The 18,322-nt window shown below is 39.1% G+C and overlaps 2 protein-coding genes across 2 annotated transcripts; both read right to left on the bottom strand.

The window, feature by feature from the left end:
• Window positions 1–3,617: 3,617 nt before the first annotated feature.
• Window positions 3,618–8,915, bottom strand: LOC310952064 (taste receptor type 1 member 1-like; the record flags this gene model as incomplete). The annotated part of the gene is made up of 5 exons (XM_083920551.1): window positions 3,618–4,546; window positions 4,918–5,038; window positions 6,884–7,090; window positions 7,795–8,520; window positions 8,631–8,915. The coding sequence occupies 5 exons, from the start codon at window positions 8,913–8,915 to the stop codon at window positions 3,618–3,620; spliced, it is 2,268 nt and encodes a 755-aa protein (XP_083776677.1).
• Window positions 8,916–12,247: 3,332 nt separating this feature from the next.
• Window positions 12,248–18,240, bottom strand: LOC310952063 (taste receptor type 1 member 1-like; the record flags this gene model as incomplete). Its single annotated transcript, XM_083920550.1, has 8 exons — window positions 12,248–13,176; window positions 14,662–14,782; window positions 15,527–15,733; window positions 16,085–16,810; window positions 16,918–17,215; window positions 17,502–17,610; window positions 17,871–17,874; window positions 18,205–18,240. The coding sequence occupies 8 exons, from the start codon at window positions 18,238–18,240 to the stop codon at window positions 12,248–12,250; spliced, it is 2,430 nt and encodes an 809-aa protein (XP_083776676.1).
• Between the last annotated feature and the right edge of the window lie 82 nt (window positions 18,241–18,322).

Genomic DNA, 18,322 nt, shown 5'->3' with positions numbered 1-18,322 from the left:
TGATGGATATCAAAAAGTCCACCTATTAAGTAATCTCCTTCCAGCTGAAACTCTGATGCTGGGTCAGGGCATTGAGCCAATTTGTGTAGAAAGGTTCCGAGAAGACACAAAGAAAGAAGATAATGTTTCATTGTGATAGTGACTGTTTACCAATCTGCAGTGAGCTGCGAACGGTGGGGATTGCATGAGTTGTCATAAGTGGTTGGAGAATACACAAATGACTATGCAAAAATCATCTAATCTGTGCCTACTGTCCCTGCCATGTGAATTGCATTAGGAAAGTATTCAGACCCTTCACTTTCTTCACATTTTGTTATATGCAGCATTATTCTAAAATTGTTGTAGCGAATAAAGTCTGTTAACTAAAGCTATCAACAACCAAAACCCAAGCAGAAGTGGACCTTTGATTCTGTGATTTATTTATTTTTTACAAAGCAATGTAGTGAGCTGTCAAGTGAGTGTGATATTAAGACCTGTAACAATACAGAGTTACTTAAGCCAGCATGGCATGGGCTGTTGTCTGATGCAGGAGTGACAGCCAATTGCTTTTGCATCGAGGACATGCAAACCTAAGGAGCAAACTATGTGCAGATAGATAACTCAGTGCTGACCAGAGAACTGCCCACAAACCCCTGGCAGACTACTTCACGCCTCTATTTCGATTTAGCGTTGCGGCTGGTGTTTTTTTAATGGCCAATTATGCGCATGATTTGTGATTATGACCCTAGGCCCGTCCTGTAGTTTGGGAAATCTGGAATCGATGCAGCAATAACATTGTGGATGGCACGCACAGACAAACCTCCTTGAGCAGAAATTAATAAAGATGGTCTTTTGATAAGCAAGTTCAGCTTCAAAGATGGTTCTCTCGACAAGACCAAAGTTATCTGCATTTACTGTCCATGTGAATTGAGCTACCACCACATAGAGTACATAGAGTCCCAAATACTACTTGCTGGCCAAGCATACAGGTGATGCAGAGAGCCTTCTTCCCCCTTGCCAAATGCAGACCACTCTGTGTAGATTGCACTTCATTTGGGTAATATGACTAAGTAATGTTACATTCAGGTCAATATGCCCTTTAAGCATATGTTTAAGCATGCAGTATTTCATTGTTTTGGATCGTTGCAATAATATTAAACCTACTTTTGCATAAAGCGAGTATATGTGTCGTCGCTCATGTTGATAACAAAAAAAAATGGGCCATGAGTTAACTATGGACAATCATTCAATTAATCGCTTGACAGCCCTCATTGTAATGTATCTTGTTTTCTCAAGCTCAGTTGACGCAATGAGTCTGAAATCAATTGATCAATAAAATATTCAGGGCTATTATGGTTGTCTCACAAAACAATTAAAAACAACACAACCATTCATTTGAACCACACAAAAAGGAGAACAAGGAGATTATCTTTTCGTACACTAGGTAAATACTAGCTGCATTACTAATGCAAAACCAGTTTCCTGTCTTCCTGCTTAAATACACAAGAAGACACAACGTTTGCATGAACACATGGCAGTCATGCAAGGTTTAACACAAACAGTAGAACACAGAATTGTAATGGTCTTTTTCATTGATACACCATTTTTTTAATGTCATGGCTAAAACTGTTTCAAGATGTTAACTGTCAGTGACCATCTCTTTGAAGAGAGGATAATGCTATAGGGATGACCTATAGATAACAGGGATGAAGTTGATGATAAGTCAAGACTACAATGTTAGTATTAAACTGTGACTTGATCTGCCTAATCGTGGTGATGCAGAAACCAAAACCAAAATAGGGTCTATATGAAGTCCTTCAAAAATGCTGAAGCTAGAATGATGGTCTGGAGGGATGAGCAAAGGCATGGCGTGCCATACTCTGCCTCTGATTGGCTAACCCTGATATTCTACCCCCAACCTTATCCTCCTCATGCCTAAACCTAACCAAACCATGGCCATGACAGTGCCTTTTGTTGCTGAATGTCTTGCAAGAAAAGTCATCTAACAACAGTTATAAATGTAACCGAGGTTCTATAAATTCTATATTACTGCTGTGTCAGCAATGGAGTATGGTCCATCTCCAAGAGTTAACAATTCTGGGATGGGTTAAAAACACTCAGGTAAGCTAATTTTTCAGTGCAATAGTTAAGATATTTATATTCCTTGTCTCTATCTGATTGACCAATACAGTTGTACAATCTCATGCAACCTTTCCACTTACAGTCAGGTTGCACTGATATCACTTTAGTGCTGATACAACTGCAAAGTATAAACTGCAGACTAATTGTTTATAGGAAAGTCAAACAGAAAATGTACTACACTGGTGTGTTGTACTGAGCCAGACACGTCACCATTCCTTTCATATTTGTTGTTTATTAAGTTGTTGTAGTCTTAAGTAGTCATATTAAGTACCACCTTTGATTTGGTGCTGGGGTACAACTTAAATGAGAATTTATTGGAAAAGAAACATAACAGCCAGATACCTAAATCTCCTGACCGTAAAACCATTAGGCTAATGGTAATCACATCTCTATCAGCCTCTTTCATACAGCGGTAATGTCATTTCAGCTGTATCACTGTACAATGAGGTAGAATGGGGGTATGTGTGTTGTTTTTACTGGAGCAAAAAAATTAAAGCATGCTCTTTTTGGGATTTAAATTAAATAGAAATATTAATAACAGTACAACTCACAGAAAATGGCAGTATATTAAATTAAGAAATAATCACATATTCCCAATAATGGATACTTTATGTTTCCATAAAGATACAGAAACAAACTTATAGAAGGACTGAGAAAAAAAAATCTAATATTTAACTCATTACAAAAACATATGTTACACTGTATATATAAGGTGTGCCCTTAGTCTAACCAGTAGAGACCATCACAATGAATTGGCGTTATAGCAACCTCAAAAAACCTTTGAACAGAATCACACACATTCCTTTTGATTTTTATTGAATCACTCTTGTTGTATTTCTGCTGTAAATGTTAATATCTAAATCATTACAGAGCTTAACGTGTGGATTATCAAAGTTTTTTCTAAACCTGGTTACATAATCTAATGAACGTGAAGTGCATGCTTATAGCATGGCGTAGTTGTACAGTGAGTAAAGCTGTAGCATAGGTTTTAATCCATTGCAGCAGCACTTTCTAGCTAGGCCAGAAAGATCAAGCATGGAGAGTCATAAAACTGTAACTTCCTCATCAAGTGCCCTGTGAAAAATAGCTATACATTTGTCAGATAATTTGGACGGAAACCTTTAAAGCTGATTTTCATTGCCTCTTTATGAGACCGGCGCAATTGACAATATCGTGACACAGGACTTAGAATCTTCAAGCTAGCGGCTCTTTGTGGCTGTACTTAATTATTTTCTTAAATCTTCCAAAATGTATTATACAGCATCCAAAAAGGGCATTATCTTGCATGAACAACATTATTTTAGAAAGCAATCAGGGCTACATCTCAAAATATGTTTACATTACTGCTGTCTTCTTTACATTTTTTATTATTTAACCAAAAGGGAAAAACACATAAACTGATGTGTCAGATTTTGATTATACAGAGGAAACATGGAGATTTGCTTTAGGTCAATTTAGAAAGTATCTTGCTGTGTTAACCTGAAATATGTCATCTGCTACTCACTCATTGTTTTTGTATAGTTCTGAATGAGGCCTTGGAAATACTCCTGTGTGTTTTTGTATGATTGAAAAATTATGATGTAGCATTTTGGGAGGAAATACCACAAGAGAAATGAGTAGAGACTGGAGAGTACTGCCAGAGAGTTGAGTGTTTGGAGGTGTTTGCCACGGTAAAGTGTGTATACAGTGGCGAAGATGATCCAGGTGAGGATCAGCAGGAGCAGGCAGAAGGTTATTGCTTTAGCCTCATTGTAATTCTTTGGGAGGTCTTTTCCCATGTAGGAGAAAATAAAGCACAGGGAGCACAAAGACAAAAGTAAAACCACAGAACCACCGAATGCTTTCAGACTAATGTCACATCCAAGTATGATTTTGTCTGGGTACCAAAGTGTTTCATTGTAGGGTGTGGGGGTGGCATAAGCATAACCAGTAACAAGGAAGATTGCCTGAGTAACAAATGCCACAGTGATAACCAGCCATTGTCCATGATATTTCTTCCACCGAATGTGGAGCCTGGGGAACTTAGCGGCTATTTTGAAAATGTAAACAATTTGAAAAGAGCGAACAACAAAACACGCAAGACAAACAGTATAAAACAAGAGAAATGGTAAGTATCTTAAGATACAAAAGGAAAATGTTGGCTTACCAAAGTAAAAGAATACACTGACACTACACAGACTGAGGCAGCCTAAAATTAGGAAGCACATTGGTCCCCCAGCAGATCGGACAACAGGTGTATTGTAGTTAATAGCAAAGAGAGCAGAAATAGCTAGTGTGAGGCCCACCAAGGCTAAAGCCCCGACCATGATCAGTATAGCCCCACTGTCTGTGAATGGGACGTACTCCACCACACGCAGACTGCATGATGTACTTCCTTCTGCAGACCATTCTGTCTCCTTACACTTGATGCACTTGTAGGCATCCCCTGCTTTGCGAGAAAGAAGGACAGAATTTCAATAAAGTTCAGTTTCACTTTTAAATACAATCATCTGTGGGTAAACAGAGTTCAGGAAGGTAAGTTAGGCGTTAAATCTGTGATACTGAATGTCATAAAATTAGCTATTCCTTAGACGCAATAATAACAATACGAATGATTAATTGCTCTTGTTTAATTGTTGTGTGCATTGTTCAGAGTGAACATGGAAACCTGTGTAATTGTGTCCAATCAACTTGAAATAACTGGTAAACCTTCTTAGCCATGAAAAGCTGAACAGTTTTAAGTTTCCATGAAATGAGTTCAACGCCAGAAATACAACCCTCATTTTACTTATTTTCTTCCCATGTATAATAATTTACCTGTGCTATTGATATAAGTTCCCTTTGGACATATTTCACAGCCGAAGCAGCATTTGTGGATTCCATCATACTTTTTTTCATATCCTTGAGGACATTCTTGGGAACACAGTGAAGTAGGCACCTGTACAAGACAATTATTGAGCAGAAAAGTACATATAAGTCCAGGAAAGAGAATTTTCTAAGGGGTGGAACCAAATGATACAGCAGCAATATTTAGACCTATACATTGTTTTAAAATTGTAAACAAGGTTTGGAAAATTGAATCGACATTGAGTTTTATATCTAGACATCGCTGCAAATGACATCCAATAACAACCAAGTACATACTCTGTAAAGTGTCCTGAGATAACTTTTGTTATGATTTGGCACTATAAATAAAATTGAATTGAATAAAGAAAGGGAGTGTCCTGTCAATCTCTGCCCTCTAAAAAATCCTGGTCCCGTTACAAAATTAAAAAAAAATTGACTCCCCTTCCCCCAATGTCACATCAATGCCCTTTTTTGGTAAGAGGAAATGAGGAGGAGTCACAGTCTGACAAAATGGCGGCTCCCAGGCGCAAGTATAAAGTCTATGAGAAAAGCCACCACTGGTTGATGTTCCTGATATTGTGTTCTGCAGGTCACAGCTATTACTAATTAAACACACACACACACACACACACACACACACACACACACACACACACACACACACACACATCCCTGCAGAAATGGGAAAAACCAAAACAAAGTATTCTTAAATGCACATACAGCTCATAAACTCTTGAAAATCCTTTCTGGGAATCATCACCTTATCATGGTGGAGAGGTTTTGTGCCCCAGTGAACCTAACTGTATGTTCAGACGCAAGTATCGCGCCTCTTGATCACATTTTTCATATTTCTAAACATAGCTTCAATTGCCCCTTGCTATTTTAGCCTGCAGCTAAACCCTACTCTGCTGTTGTGCTAAATGGGAAGTTATGCTACTGCTAACCAGAGATCTGGATGCTTCTCAAAGAGCAGAATTGGGCTCTCAGATGAAGTGTGTGGCTCTTAAAATAGCAGCTATGTTGTAGTTAGATAAGGCCAGCAGTGATTTAACCTCTGAGGCCATATAGGATGCTGGCCTGCCTCTTCATCACACAGCGGGTCTCCTCCAGTGTCCTTGTATATCAGACAAATATATGCTTCGTTCTTCAGTGATGGCTTTCTTCTTCTGGATTTATGGCAGACTAGATGCCTCAAGGCACGTTGCTGCCATCCACAGGTATTAGTTATATCCATATTATATCCATAGGAACAGTCACGTTTCCTTGATGTAGTAAAAGACTGCAATAATGGGGGATTTGGCTGATTCCCTGGATGTGATCATGGAGAATTTAATGAGGACGCTAGCCGCAATCTCAATGCTGATTGGCTGACTCGCCACAGCATCATGTGATTCGCCTGAAAAGTTCAATATTTTCTACTTGTGCATTGTATGCGACTAAAGCCTCTGCCATAGGGTCTCCCATGGCGGAGGAGGTCTCAGGCGAAGGGCCAGACTAAGGATGGCTCACAAAGACTTCTTGGAGCAAACAAGGAAGAGAAAGAGAAACCCTGCCCGGAGCAAACCGGAAGCCCCGTCTGGAGCCCTAGATAGAGGGCTTGTCGGTGAGCATCTGGTGACCAGGTTTGCTTGAAAAAGGTATGTGGCACCTACACCGTCTTGGTCCTGTGGGCCTACCACTCGCAGGAAGACGACTTTGTGATCATATCGTCTAATCTGTGCCGAATGTTTTGGCCACTCGAGTGAGAGAGGGCCGAGCTGTCAACCGGTCAACATCTGGGGATGAGTTGGATCAGAGGACGAGGGAACTTGCCTGGGAATGCCTCAGGATTCCCAAACTAGAGCTGGTTAATCTGGCCCGGGAAAAGGAAGTTTGGGGTCCCCTGCTGGAGCTGCTGCCGTGAGTGAATGATTCTTGAAAAGAAAAAACAATTTACCTCTCCATTTGTGTACCACTGGATTTTGCTGTTGTTGATGAAGAAATGGGACGAATGGCAAAAATGATACATGCCGACCTTCTCTGCATCACCACTGTGGTTCCAGAAAACTATAGAATAGGATCCAAAGTTGGGGTCACCTTTCTCATCAAACTGAATGCTTTGGTTTAAAAGAGTAAAGTTTGACTTCTTCAGCTCTGCTAGAACCTGATGTGGGTACACAAAGTTCAGATGACTTGCAAGTGTTCACAATAAACATTGAAGGTGTTCAGTAAATAGTTTGCTTATTCAAATATTCTTGTGGATGAAATACAGACAATACGGAAGGAAAATACAGTGTGGTGCCCCTCTTGAGAGGATTAAGGAAGTGGTTTATTAGATTGTACACTCTTCTGTCGCAAAAAAACTTGTTTGAAATTTTGATACCAAGGCAATGTTTCCAAGGTAATACGAGTAGATAGCATGCACATCCAGGTGAGTGATCAACCAACTCAACCTCACAGAAATCTAGACTAAAATGTCTAATAAAGACAAAGGCCGTCAAAGTCTTTTTGAGACTGAGACATTGCTCTCAAGGTAACCTAGTGGATGCCTTCAGAGTAGTGTGCAGATCTATTATCTCATTTTTAGTCTGTTGTACTGGACGTACAGTGCTGGCATAAAGCCTTGCATCGATGCAGGAGAATTTTAGCTCGTTTGGCTTGTATTCTGAAGATGATTTCTGAAGAAGACTGTATTTACATCTATAATATTTGATACAAAACAGACTATTATTCTCTGTTTATGATTGGTCACTTTCAAATTTGTCTGATGTCTTATGTTGGTAAGATAAACTTGTCAGAAACTTAAATATCCAAGAAACAGGTGGTGAGCATAAATTAAATGGATCATCAAATTATCTTTACACCTACCATGTGTGGCTGCACTGTAATATTGCTATTACATCTACCAGATCCACATTGCAATGCATTGTGCAAGGCATGAGCGATGGCATAAACAGCAGTATAAACAGGAACATTAAAAGATGGGTCTGCAGTGATGACATCTTCAGCTCTCACGCTGCTGCAGTTGCAAATCTGATTACAAAACATATTTTGTTCTGCATTTTCACAATGAGTCTGGCTTCTGGAAGAATAGATAAAATCACTGAAACCAGGTATGGTCACTCCCGGATCAGAAACGCCAATTACAGTTCCAATATTTTTGATTCCTTTCTCCTTGGGGAGATTCTTATTCAAAGACCATGCATCACCTGCTATCCACACCTTGTTGGTGACATTTAGTTGTATTGCTGACCGAATAAGGTCTTCAGCAGTCCACTCAGGAGCAAAAACAATAATGACACTTATATTCAGTGTCTCTATCTGTTTGAACATCAATGAGTAATTTGTATTGTCATTGAGGTCTTTGGTGTACGCCAAGCAGATCTCAGTGTCCTTTAACCTCTTTATGAACAAGTCCTGGCCATCTTTCCCATAATCATTATCAATGTTAAGAAAGGCAACCCAGCGCCAGTTGAAGTGTTGCACAATGTTAATTATGATTTTTATGACATCTTCATTGGGATGCAGTGTTCTTAGGAAAGAGGGAAAATTATTTTTCCTTGTAAGGACAGAAGTTTGTGCTCCATAACTGACCTGTTGAAAGAAACACAACAAATTACATTATAATCAGTGATAAATGATCAAAAGTCATCATTTGATCCCCCTGGAAAAATACGGCAAAACACAATATTTAGCAAATTTACCATAGGAATGAGATTCATCATGAAGAGTGGGGCTACAGTCAGGGTGTGAGTGCTTGTATAAGTGCCAACCACTGCCATCACTTTAGACAGGTTCTTTTTTTGTTCACCCTGCGGTTGGATCCATCTGTTTTCCGATATGAGGTTGAAAATGCTTGGAAAGTTTTGTGTATCTGAGCAGTGGTCAAACATCTCATAGCCCAGAGATACATTTGGCAGCAGGTCAGTCGAGTTATTGATTTCCTCTACAGAAAATCTCATCAACTGAAACCTTCGATAGCTTGACATAATTAAGGGCTTACTGTGGACAGAAGAAAGACAGTGAGGCGGTGTAAAAATGAGTTCCACTGTTCAAGTATTACTGTTTGTGAAGTCTGTACAGACATGGATGAAGATTTCATGGAACAAGAACTGAGGTCAATAATGCAGACTTAATGCCCGTGATGATAAAGCAATTATTAAAACTGGGTTTGGGGAAATCCATTGACAAACTATTGCATGCATGATCTGTCATCTGTTACACCAGGCATTTTTTATTATTTTAGGAAGGAATCAACTCCAATTTATTGTGAAACTCACCTTGAACAGTCGATGGTTTCTGGTCTGTCATGATGAACACCGTCACTATCATGATGGATATCAAAAAGTCCACCTAACAAATAATCTCCTTCCAGGTGAAACTCTGACGCTGAGACAGGGCATTGAGCCAATGTGTGTAGAAAGGTTCCCAGAAGACACAAAGAAACAAGAAAATGTTTCATTGTGGTAGTTGCTGTTTACCAACTGATGTCAAATGTGAACTTGAGAATGCACAAGTTGTCATATATGGTCGGAGAAGAATACACAAATCAGTATGCAAAGCTTCAACCCAGGTGTCTCTACTGTCCCTGTGATGTACAGTACATTAGCAATGTATTAGGGTTCTTCTTTTACCCATCAATACTCTCAATACACTGTGATGAGAAAGTGTAAACAGACATTGATTGACATAATTCAATTGAAATTTAACTCAGGTGCCTAACACTTCTCTCTGTCATCTTGTGTGTGATTTTCTACACCTTGATTTGAGTCCACGTGCGGTAAATTAAATTGACTGGATACGATTAAGAGGGAAACACACATCTACATAAGGTCTCACAGTTGACCATGCATATCAGAACAAAATTCAAGCCACGTGAGATCGGATTGTGTCAAGGCACAGAGGTAAGGAAGGCTACAAAAACATTTCTGCCCGATTGAAGGTTCCCAAGATTTAAAGAAAATCTCCAAATCCAAATGTGCAAAGTTTGTCACTTCATTAACGAATGTAATTACTGCCAAAGGTGATTCAACTAAGTAATGAGTTAAGAGTCTGGACACTTATGTCTCTTTTGGAACATACCGCTGCGTGAGTAGCAACAAGCAGTGGTCTTGTCTGATATTGTTTGTATTGTTTTAATGTTGAATGTTCTGCAGTAGGAGTTGGGCCTCTTGTACAGCATGCAAACATGCAATGCCTCAACTGCAATTGTCACCCAATCAGCCCGCAATTTTTATGCAAGTCAATGCCCCATCATACTATACTGTATTGAAACAATGAAATGGCCAGCCCAGAGTCCAAATCTAAACCCCATAGAGAATCTCTGGAAAATCCTTGGCAACAAATGAATGGCTAAGGAACCCTACAGTTAACAATATTTGGAAGGAACTGCAAGAAGAATGGACCAAGATCAAACCAGAGCAGTATGAGAAACTAGTGGTGTTCTGTGGGCACAGATGTGCTGAAGTCATTCAAAGCAAGGGCCTGTAGGAACCTCAATGGGAACTGCTCCTTTGTGACCTCTCATTCTTGATTTACCCTTTGGCCATCTGCTAAATCTCACAGGAGAGGAAAGTGAGATAAGAAGTTTTACGACTCTTGCCCTGTGAGATAAGGTGTAGAAAAATCGCATTCCAGAACACCTCCTCCCCAAATGGAGAACCCCCTTTAAGAGTATTATTCAGCAGGACATCTGTCCGGTAATTGAACTAAGGGACTGTCTCACCCAAGGAGACAGAGTGACATCCAGTGGCAGGACGGGGTAAGGACAAGGAAAAGACGTTTAATTAAGGAATGAAGCCAAAAAGGACTCCTGATAAATTAAAAAAACAGCTAAGTTCACTGTAACTGGCTGTTCAAAGACATTCTCTTAAATATGTAACTGTAACTAACTATTAGTATCTTGTTCATGATTATGTTTATGTAGTTTCAGAAGCGCAAAGCCTCTGTTTAGTTCCTGAGTTTTAAATAATGCTTCCATTCACTCAGTAAGGTTATCTGTTAAACTGCATTTCTAAAGGTTTTGGTTAAATTGGATATGAGAAAGATTAATAACAAAAAATCACCCAGAGATAGTTTAATCTTCCTTGTTAGAATGCTGGATACAGAAGGCGCTATTTTACTCCGATCAAGAAAGTCGAGCTGTGGCCTTCCATGGAAATGCAATATTACTTGGCTTTTGTGAGGATTTCTATCAAGTGTTGATGTGGAAATGAAAGGAGTTGCATGTATAAGTTAAAACCCCCTTTTTTCTTGGAAATATGGCTACTGTGGCTACACTTGGTTTTCTACATCTCGTGTTGACAATTTGGTACTGATAGTACTTATACTCACAGCACATGTGAGGGAATGACAGTGTAAGCACCGGAATGAAATGATAAGTTACAACCCAGAAATTTTTCACTGAACTAGTGGCTATCGCAACCCACTGACCTATCGTGACCTAACGCCACCTCCGTCCTTTTGTATTGCATTCGATGATCAAGTTGTACTTTACTATGAGGGGGGCTGGTCGTTGGGCAGTTGGTAAGTGTTTTAAAACAGTCTTTTTTAAATAAACTCCTCCTTTTCTAACTAAGTTGTTAGTGCTTCGTTTTATGTGTAGTGACCCTAATCATGCTACTGCAGAGGTTTGGTGCTATTTTGAGCAATATTAGTGGTTAAAAATGTGTTCAGTGTTCAGCGCACTGCCCCAAGCTAATCAGAGTTAAGCCTTTAGGGTGGTTAGCATCTATCTGGGTATTCTCTATACATGGTTGATCAACGAAAAAAACTGTCTCCATGGCTTATTTGATGTATTTTCATGCCGAAAAGGACCATGGGGTTCATGGGGTTAGCCAGTAGTCTAACTTGCAGACAGCATCACAGGGAAGTGGCGCCTTAATGTGGTGACAGTGTTATAGCAACCACAAAAAACCTTTGAACAGAAAGGAAATCACACACATTCCATTTGATATTTTTTATTGAATCACTCTTACTGTTGTTGCTGTACATGTAAATATCTATATCATTACCGAGTTTAACATAATTAACTAGGAGGGTCATACAACTGTACCTTTATTATAAAGTGTCCCCCCCCACACTTTATTTTCTTCTTCAATCTTTCCAAATGCATTGTTAACAACATTATTTTAGAAATCAATCAGTGCTACATCTAACAGCATGTTTACATTGCTGCTGTCTTTTTCATAATCTGATCAAAAAGGATGCATTAGGTAAAGGAGATACAGAAATACTATATAGAAAACAGTCACTGCTTAAAGTAAAATTAGTCGCTGCTTTAGAAAATATCTCACTGTGTAAACCTGAAGTATGTAATCTGCTACTGGCTGATTGTTTTGGTATAATTCTGGATGAGACCTTGGAAATACTCCTGTGTGTTTTTGTATGGTTGAAAAATGATGATGTAGCATTTTGGGAGGAAATAAAACAACACAAAGGAGTAGAGACTGGAGAGTACTGCCAGAGCATTTAGTGTTTGGAGGTGTTTTCCACGGTAAAGTGCGTATACAGTGGCAAAGATGATCCAGGTGAGGATCAGCAGGAGCAGGCAGAAGGTTATTGCTTTGGCCTCATTGTAATTCTTCGGGAGGTCTTTTCCCATGTAGGAGAAAATAAAGCAAAGCAAGCACAAAGACAAAAGTAAAACCACAGAACCACCGAATGTTTTCAGACTAATGTCACAACCAAGTATGATTTTGTCTGGGTCCCAAAGTGTGTCATTGTAGGGTTTGGGGGGGTCACAAGTAGAGCCAATAATAAGTAAGAGTGCCTGAATCATAATCGCCACAGTGATGACCAGCCATTGTCCGTGATATTTCTTCCACAACATAAGGAGATTTCGAAAATTGGCGGCTATTTTGAAAATGAAAATAATTTTAAAAGAGCGGACAACAAAACATGCAAGACAAACAGTGTAGAACAAGAAAAATGATAAGAGCCTTATGATACAAAAGGAAATTGCTGGCTTACCAAAGTAAAAGAATACACTGAGACTACACAGACTGAGGCAGCCTAAAATTAGGAAGCACATTGGTCCCCCAGCAGATCTGACCACAGGTGTATTGTAGTTGATGGCAAAGAGAGCAGAAATGGCTAGTGTGAGGCCCACCAAGGCTAAAGCCCCGACCATGATCAGTATAGCCCCACTGTCTGTGAATGGGATGTACTCCACCAACCGCTGAGTGCACGATGTACTTCCTTCTGCAGACCGTTCTGTCTCCTTACACCTGATGCACTTGTAGGCATCCACTGTTTTACAAGAAAGGACAGATTTTCAGTAAAGTTTAGTTCCACTAAAGTAAGTCATCTGTGGGTTAACAGAGTTCAAGAAGGTAGGTTGGGCGTTTAATCTGTGATACTGAATGTAATCCTAAATTATAAAATTGATGGTTCGAATAGCTTAAGCAGCACTACATATTCACATGTTCAAGCTTCAACGTTATCTTAAAGTATAAGTCCGGTTAAAATGCACCCTGTGGTCTTTTTTGGCATGAAAATGCATTAATTAAGCCATCGAGAAAGTTTTTTTCATTGATCAACCATGTATTAAGAAATCCCGGAGAGACACTAACAGCCCCAAACACTGATTAGTTTGGGGTGGCGCAGTGAACACATCCAAAACGACATTTTTTAACCACTAATATTGCTCTAAATTGCACCAAACCTTATACACAAAATGAAGCACCAACAACGTAGTTAGCGAATCCGGAGTTTATTAAATACAGACTGTTTTGCAAGTCTGTGCCTTACCAGTAGGTTCATGTTGACAGCAAAAAGGAAGAAGCCTGTTGGTGATTTGTTCCAGCAAAACATGTAAACTTTGTGGTTTGTGGCAGTTTGGTGAAATAAAAGTTAATAATAGATGGTAAAAAGGTTTGTGTAGAGACTAATCATGCAACTGCAGAGGTTTGGTACTATTTTGAGCAATATCAGCGGTTAAAAATGTAAGTAAAAAAAAATAATGTAATGTCATGCCAAAAAAAAAAGTTGGGTCAGTTATTGCCAGACTTACACTTTAAGTTGACTGGTGAGTCAATGGGCAGTAGAAATTATATCTGTTGCTTAAATCTGTCCATAGAAAAAACTATTTTTTTAATCTGTTTTTCAGCAGATATCTTAGTTACCACACTATTGAGCTAGCAAAGCAGTTTAGCGTTTATATGTGTGGCATTTATTCAGTTTGAGAAATTTCATGATGTCTAGAAGCTACGCTAGGCTACGCTCGGTTGAATTAACAGGGCAGCAACAGGCTAAATTGCATCATAATAGTACGTTCCATAGCAACAGCCCGGCCACGAGGGCCTATTTATTTGTAGGAACAATGCTTTATGCATGATTTTTGTCACTTCAATATTGTCGTAGTTGGTAACTGTTTTTTAAAAAGACATAGGTCACTTCAGGCCATGATATGTTGGCATTATATCACGGCTAATGGGCATTGTTCTGCCTGAAGCGAAGCAATAGCCTGTTGTGAACTATTGCCTTAATGAACTTTTCCTTAGACATTATTGTAACAATAGGAACAATTTATTGCTCTAGTTTAATTGTTGTGTGCATTGTTCAGATTGACCATGGAAACCTGTTTAACTGTGTCCAATCCACATGAAATAACTGGTAAACCTTCTTGGCCATTAAAAAAGCTGAACACTTTGAATTAAGCTCACAAGAACTAAGCTCAAGGCCAGAAATACCCTGCTTTTACTCATTTTCTTTCTTTCATGTATAATAATTTACCTGTGCTGTTGACATAAGTTCCCTTTGGGCAGATTTTACAGCCAAAGCAGCATTTGTGGATTCCATCATACTTTTTTGCAAATCCTTGAGGACATTCTGCGGAACACAGTGAAGTAGGCACCTGTACAAGACAATTATTTAGCAGAAAAGTACATATAAGTCCAGGAAAGAGAATTTTCTAAGGGGTGGAACCAAATGATACAGCAGAAATATTTAGACCTATACATTGTTTTAAAATTGTAAACAAGGTTTCCACTAAGTGTTGTTTATACAGATGGAGTGTCCTGTCAATGTCTGCCCTCTAAAAAATCCTGGTCCCGTTACAAAAATTTTTTTTTTTAAAAATGACTCCCCTTCCCCCAATGTCACATCAATGCCCTTTTTTGGTAAGAGGAAATGAGGAGGAGTCACAGTCTGACAAAATGGCGGCTCCCAGACGCGAGTATGATTGGATCAAGATGAGAGAATGGACCCCGACGGAGAGACTACGTCCATTTTTTATACAGTCTATGAGAAAAGCCACCACTGGTTGATGTTCCTGATATTGTGTTCTGCAGCAAAATTTAGACCTATACATCATTTTAAAATTATAAACAGGGTTTGTAATATTAAACTGACATTGAGTTTTTTTATCTAGACATCCCTGCAAATTATATCTAAGAACAACCAACACTGGTTGAATTTCCCGAAAATTACTAATTTTTTTAATTAAACACACACACTGGCACGCAGGCACGCACGCAGGCACGCACGCACGCACGCACGCATGCAGGCAGACACAAACCTGGAAATGAGAAAACCAAAACAAAGTATTCTTAAATCCAGACATAGCACATAAACTCTTGAAAAGAAAAAAACAAATTACCTCTCCATTTGTGTACCACTGAATTTTACTGTTGTTGATGAAGAAATGGGACGAATGGAAAAAATTATAAAAGCCAATCTTCTCTGCATCACCACTGTGGTTCCAGAAAACTATAGAATAGGATTCAAAGTTGGGGTCACCATTCTCATCAAACTGAATGCTCTGGTTTAAAAGAGTAAAGTTTGACTTCTTCAGCTCCGCTAGAACCTGATGTGGGTACACAAAGTTCAGATTACTTGCATGTGTTCACAATAAACATTGAAGGTGTTCAATAAATAGTTTGCTTTTAAATAATAATAAAAGCAAACTAAAAATATAACTGTGGTTGAAGGAAATACAGTGTGGTGCCCCTCTTGAGAGGATTTAGAAAGTGGTTTATTAGATTGTACACTCTTCTATCTAAAAAAAATCGTATTTAAATTTTGATACCAAGGCAATGTTTCCAACGTAATAAGAGTAGATAGCATGCACATCCAGGTGGGTGATCAACCAACGCAAAAGACAGAAATCAGACTCAACTTTTTTCACAGTGTGTGATGGTATCACAGTTATACGTACCATGTGTGGCTGCACTGTAATATTGCCATTACAGCTCCCAGATCCACATTGCAATGCATTGTGCAAGGCATGAGCGATGGCATATACAGCAGTATAAACAGGAACATTAAAAGATGGGTCTGCAGTGATGACATCTTCAGCTCTCACGCTGCTGCAGTTGCAAATCTGATTACAAAACATATTTTGTTCTGCATTTTCACAATGAGTCTGGCTTCTGGAAGAATAGATAAAATCACTGAAACCAGGTATTGTCACTCTTGGCTCAGAAACCCCAATTACAGTTCCAATATTTTTGATTCCTTTCTCCTTGGGGAGATTCTTATTCAAAGACCATGCATCACTTGCGATCCACACCTTGTTGGTGACATTTAGTTGTATTGCTGACCTAATGAGAGGTTCAGCAGTCCACTCAGGAGCAAAAACAATAATGACACTTATATTCCGTGTCTCAATCTGTTTGAATATTTTGGAGTGATCTGTAAAGTTATTGAGGTCTTTGGTGTACGCCAAGCAGATTTCAGTGTCCTTTATCCCCTTTATGAACAAGTCCTGGCCATCTTTCCCATAATCATCATCAATGTTAAGAAAGGCAACCCAGCGCCAGTTGAAATGCTGCACAATGTTAATAATAGTTTTTATGAGATCTTCATTGGGATGCACTGTTCTTAGGAAAGAGGGAAAATTCTGTTTCCTTGAAAAGACAGAACTTTGTGCTCCATAACTGACCTGTTAGAAAGAATAACACAAAAAATCATATCATAATCAGTGATAAATGATCAAAAGTGTTATCATCCTGGAAAAATATGTTAAAACACAATATTTGGCAAATTTACCATAGGAATGAGATTCATCATGAAGAGTGGGGCTACAGTCAGGGCTTGAGTGCTTGTATAAGTGCCAACCACTGCCATCACTTTAGACAGGTTCTTTTTTTGTTCACCCTGCGGTTGGATCCATCTGTTTTCCGATATGAGGTTGAAAATGCTTGGAAAGTTTTGTGTATCTGAGCAGTGGTCAAACATCTCATAGCCCAGAGATACATTTGGCAGCAGGTCAGTCGAGTTATTGATTTCCTCTACAGAAAATCTCATCAACTGAAACCTTCGATAGCTTGACATAATTAAGGGCTTACTGTGGACAGAAGAAAGACAGTGAGGCGGTGTAAAAATGAGTTCCACTGTTCAAGTATTACTGTTTGTGAAGTCTGTACAGACATGGATGAAGATTTCATGGAACAAGAACTGAGGTCAATAATGCAGACTTAATGCCCTTCAACCGTGATGATAAAGCAATTATTAAAACTGGGTTTGGGGAAATCCATTGACCAAACTATTGCATGCATGATCTGTCATCTGTTACACCAGGCATTTTTTATTATTTTAGGAAGGAATCAACTCCAATTTATTGTGAAACTCACCTTGAACAGTCGATGGTTTCTGGTCTGTCATGATGAACACCGTCACTATCATGATGGATATCAAAAAGTCCACCTAACAAATAATCTCCTTCCAGCTGAAACTCTGACGCTGAGACAGGGCATTGAGCCAATGTGTGTAGAAAGGTTCCCAGAAGACACAAAGAAACAAGAAAATGTTTCATTGTGGTAGTTGCTGTTTACCAACTGATGTCAAATGTGAACTTAAAAGTACACTAGTTGTCATATATGGTCAGAGGAGAATACACAAATCAAATGCAAATCTTCACCTCAGCTGTCTCTACTGTCCCTGTGATGTACAGTACATTAGGAAAATATTCAGGTCCATCTTTTCCTTGTCAATACACTCACTTCCCTGTGAGAGAGAAAGGCAATGTGGCATGGCATGAAAGCCATGACAACCAAGAAAATAACAATTGGTCACCATTGATGGTTTTGATTCAAACTCAGAGCTTGCAATTGCACTGAATGATTCATAACACATTTTTAATGAACATGTTTTAAAAAAAAGTGCATAGTGATGTGTTATGTTCAGTGATTGTACTGCCACCTCTCAGCCCACAATCGGTGCCAATTCGCTTAGATCTATGTTGAGGATATTGTGATATTAGAAAGAGCCGTGGGCCTGACATTATCACTGGCAAATTTCTTTAAATTTGTGTGATGTTTTTACCTTGTTACTTACCCAGCACAAGTTCCCAAAAGTGTGGAAGTTAGCCATTGTTGTACCTGCAAAACACAGATCCCTGAAAGAGCTCAATGGCATAAGGACTGTGCCCTGACCTCAATAGTGATGAAGACTT

This window comes from Echiichthys vipera, assembly GCF_963691815.1.
Source record: "Echiichthys vipera genome assembly, chromosome: 9".
Lineage (NCBI taxonomy): Eukaryota > Metazoa > Chordata > Actinopteri > Perciformes > Trachinidae > Echiichthys > Echiichthys vipera.
The sequence above is the reverse complement of the archived record's forward strand: the minus strand, read 5'-3'. Positions and strand labels throughout refer to the sequence as shown.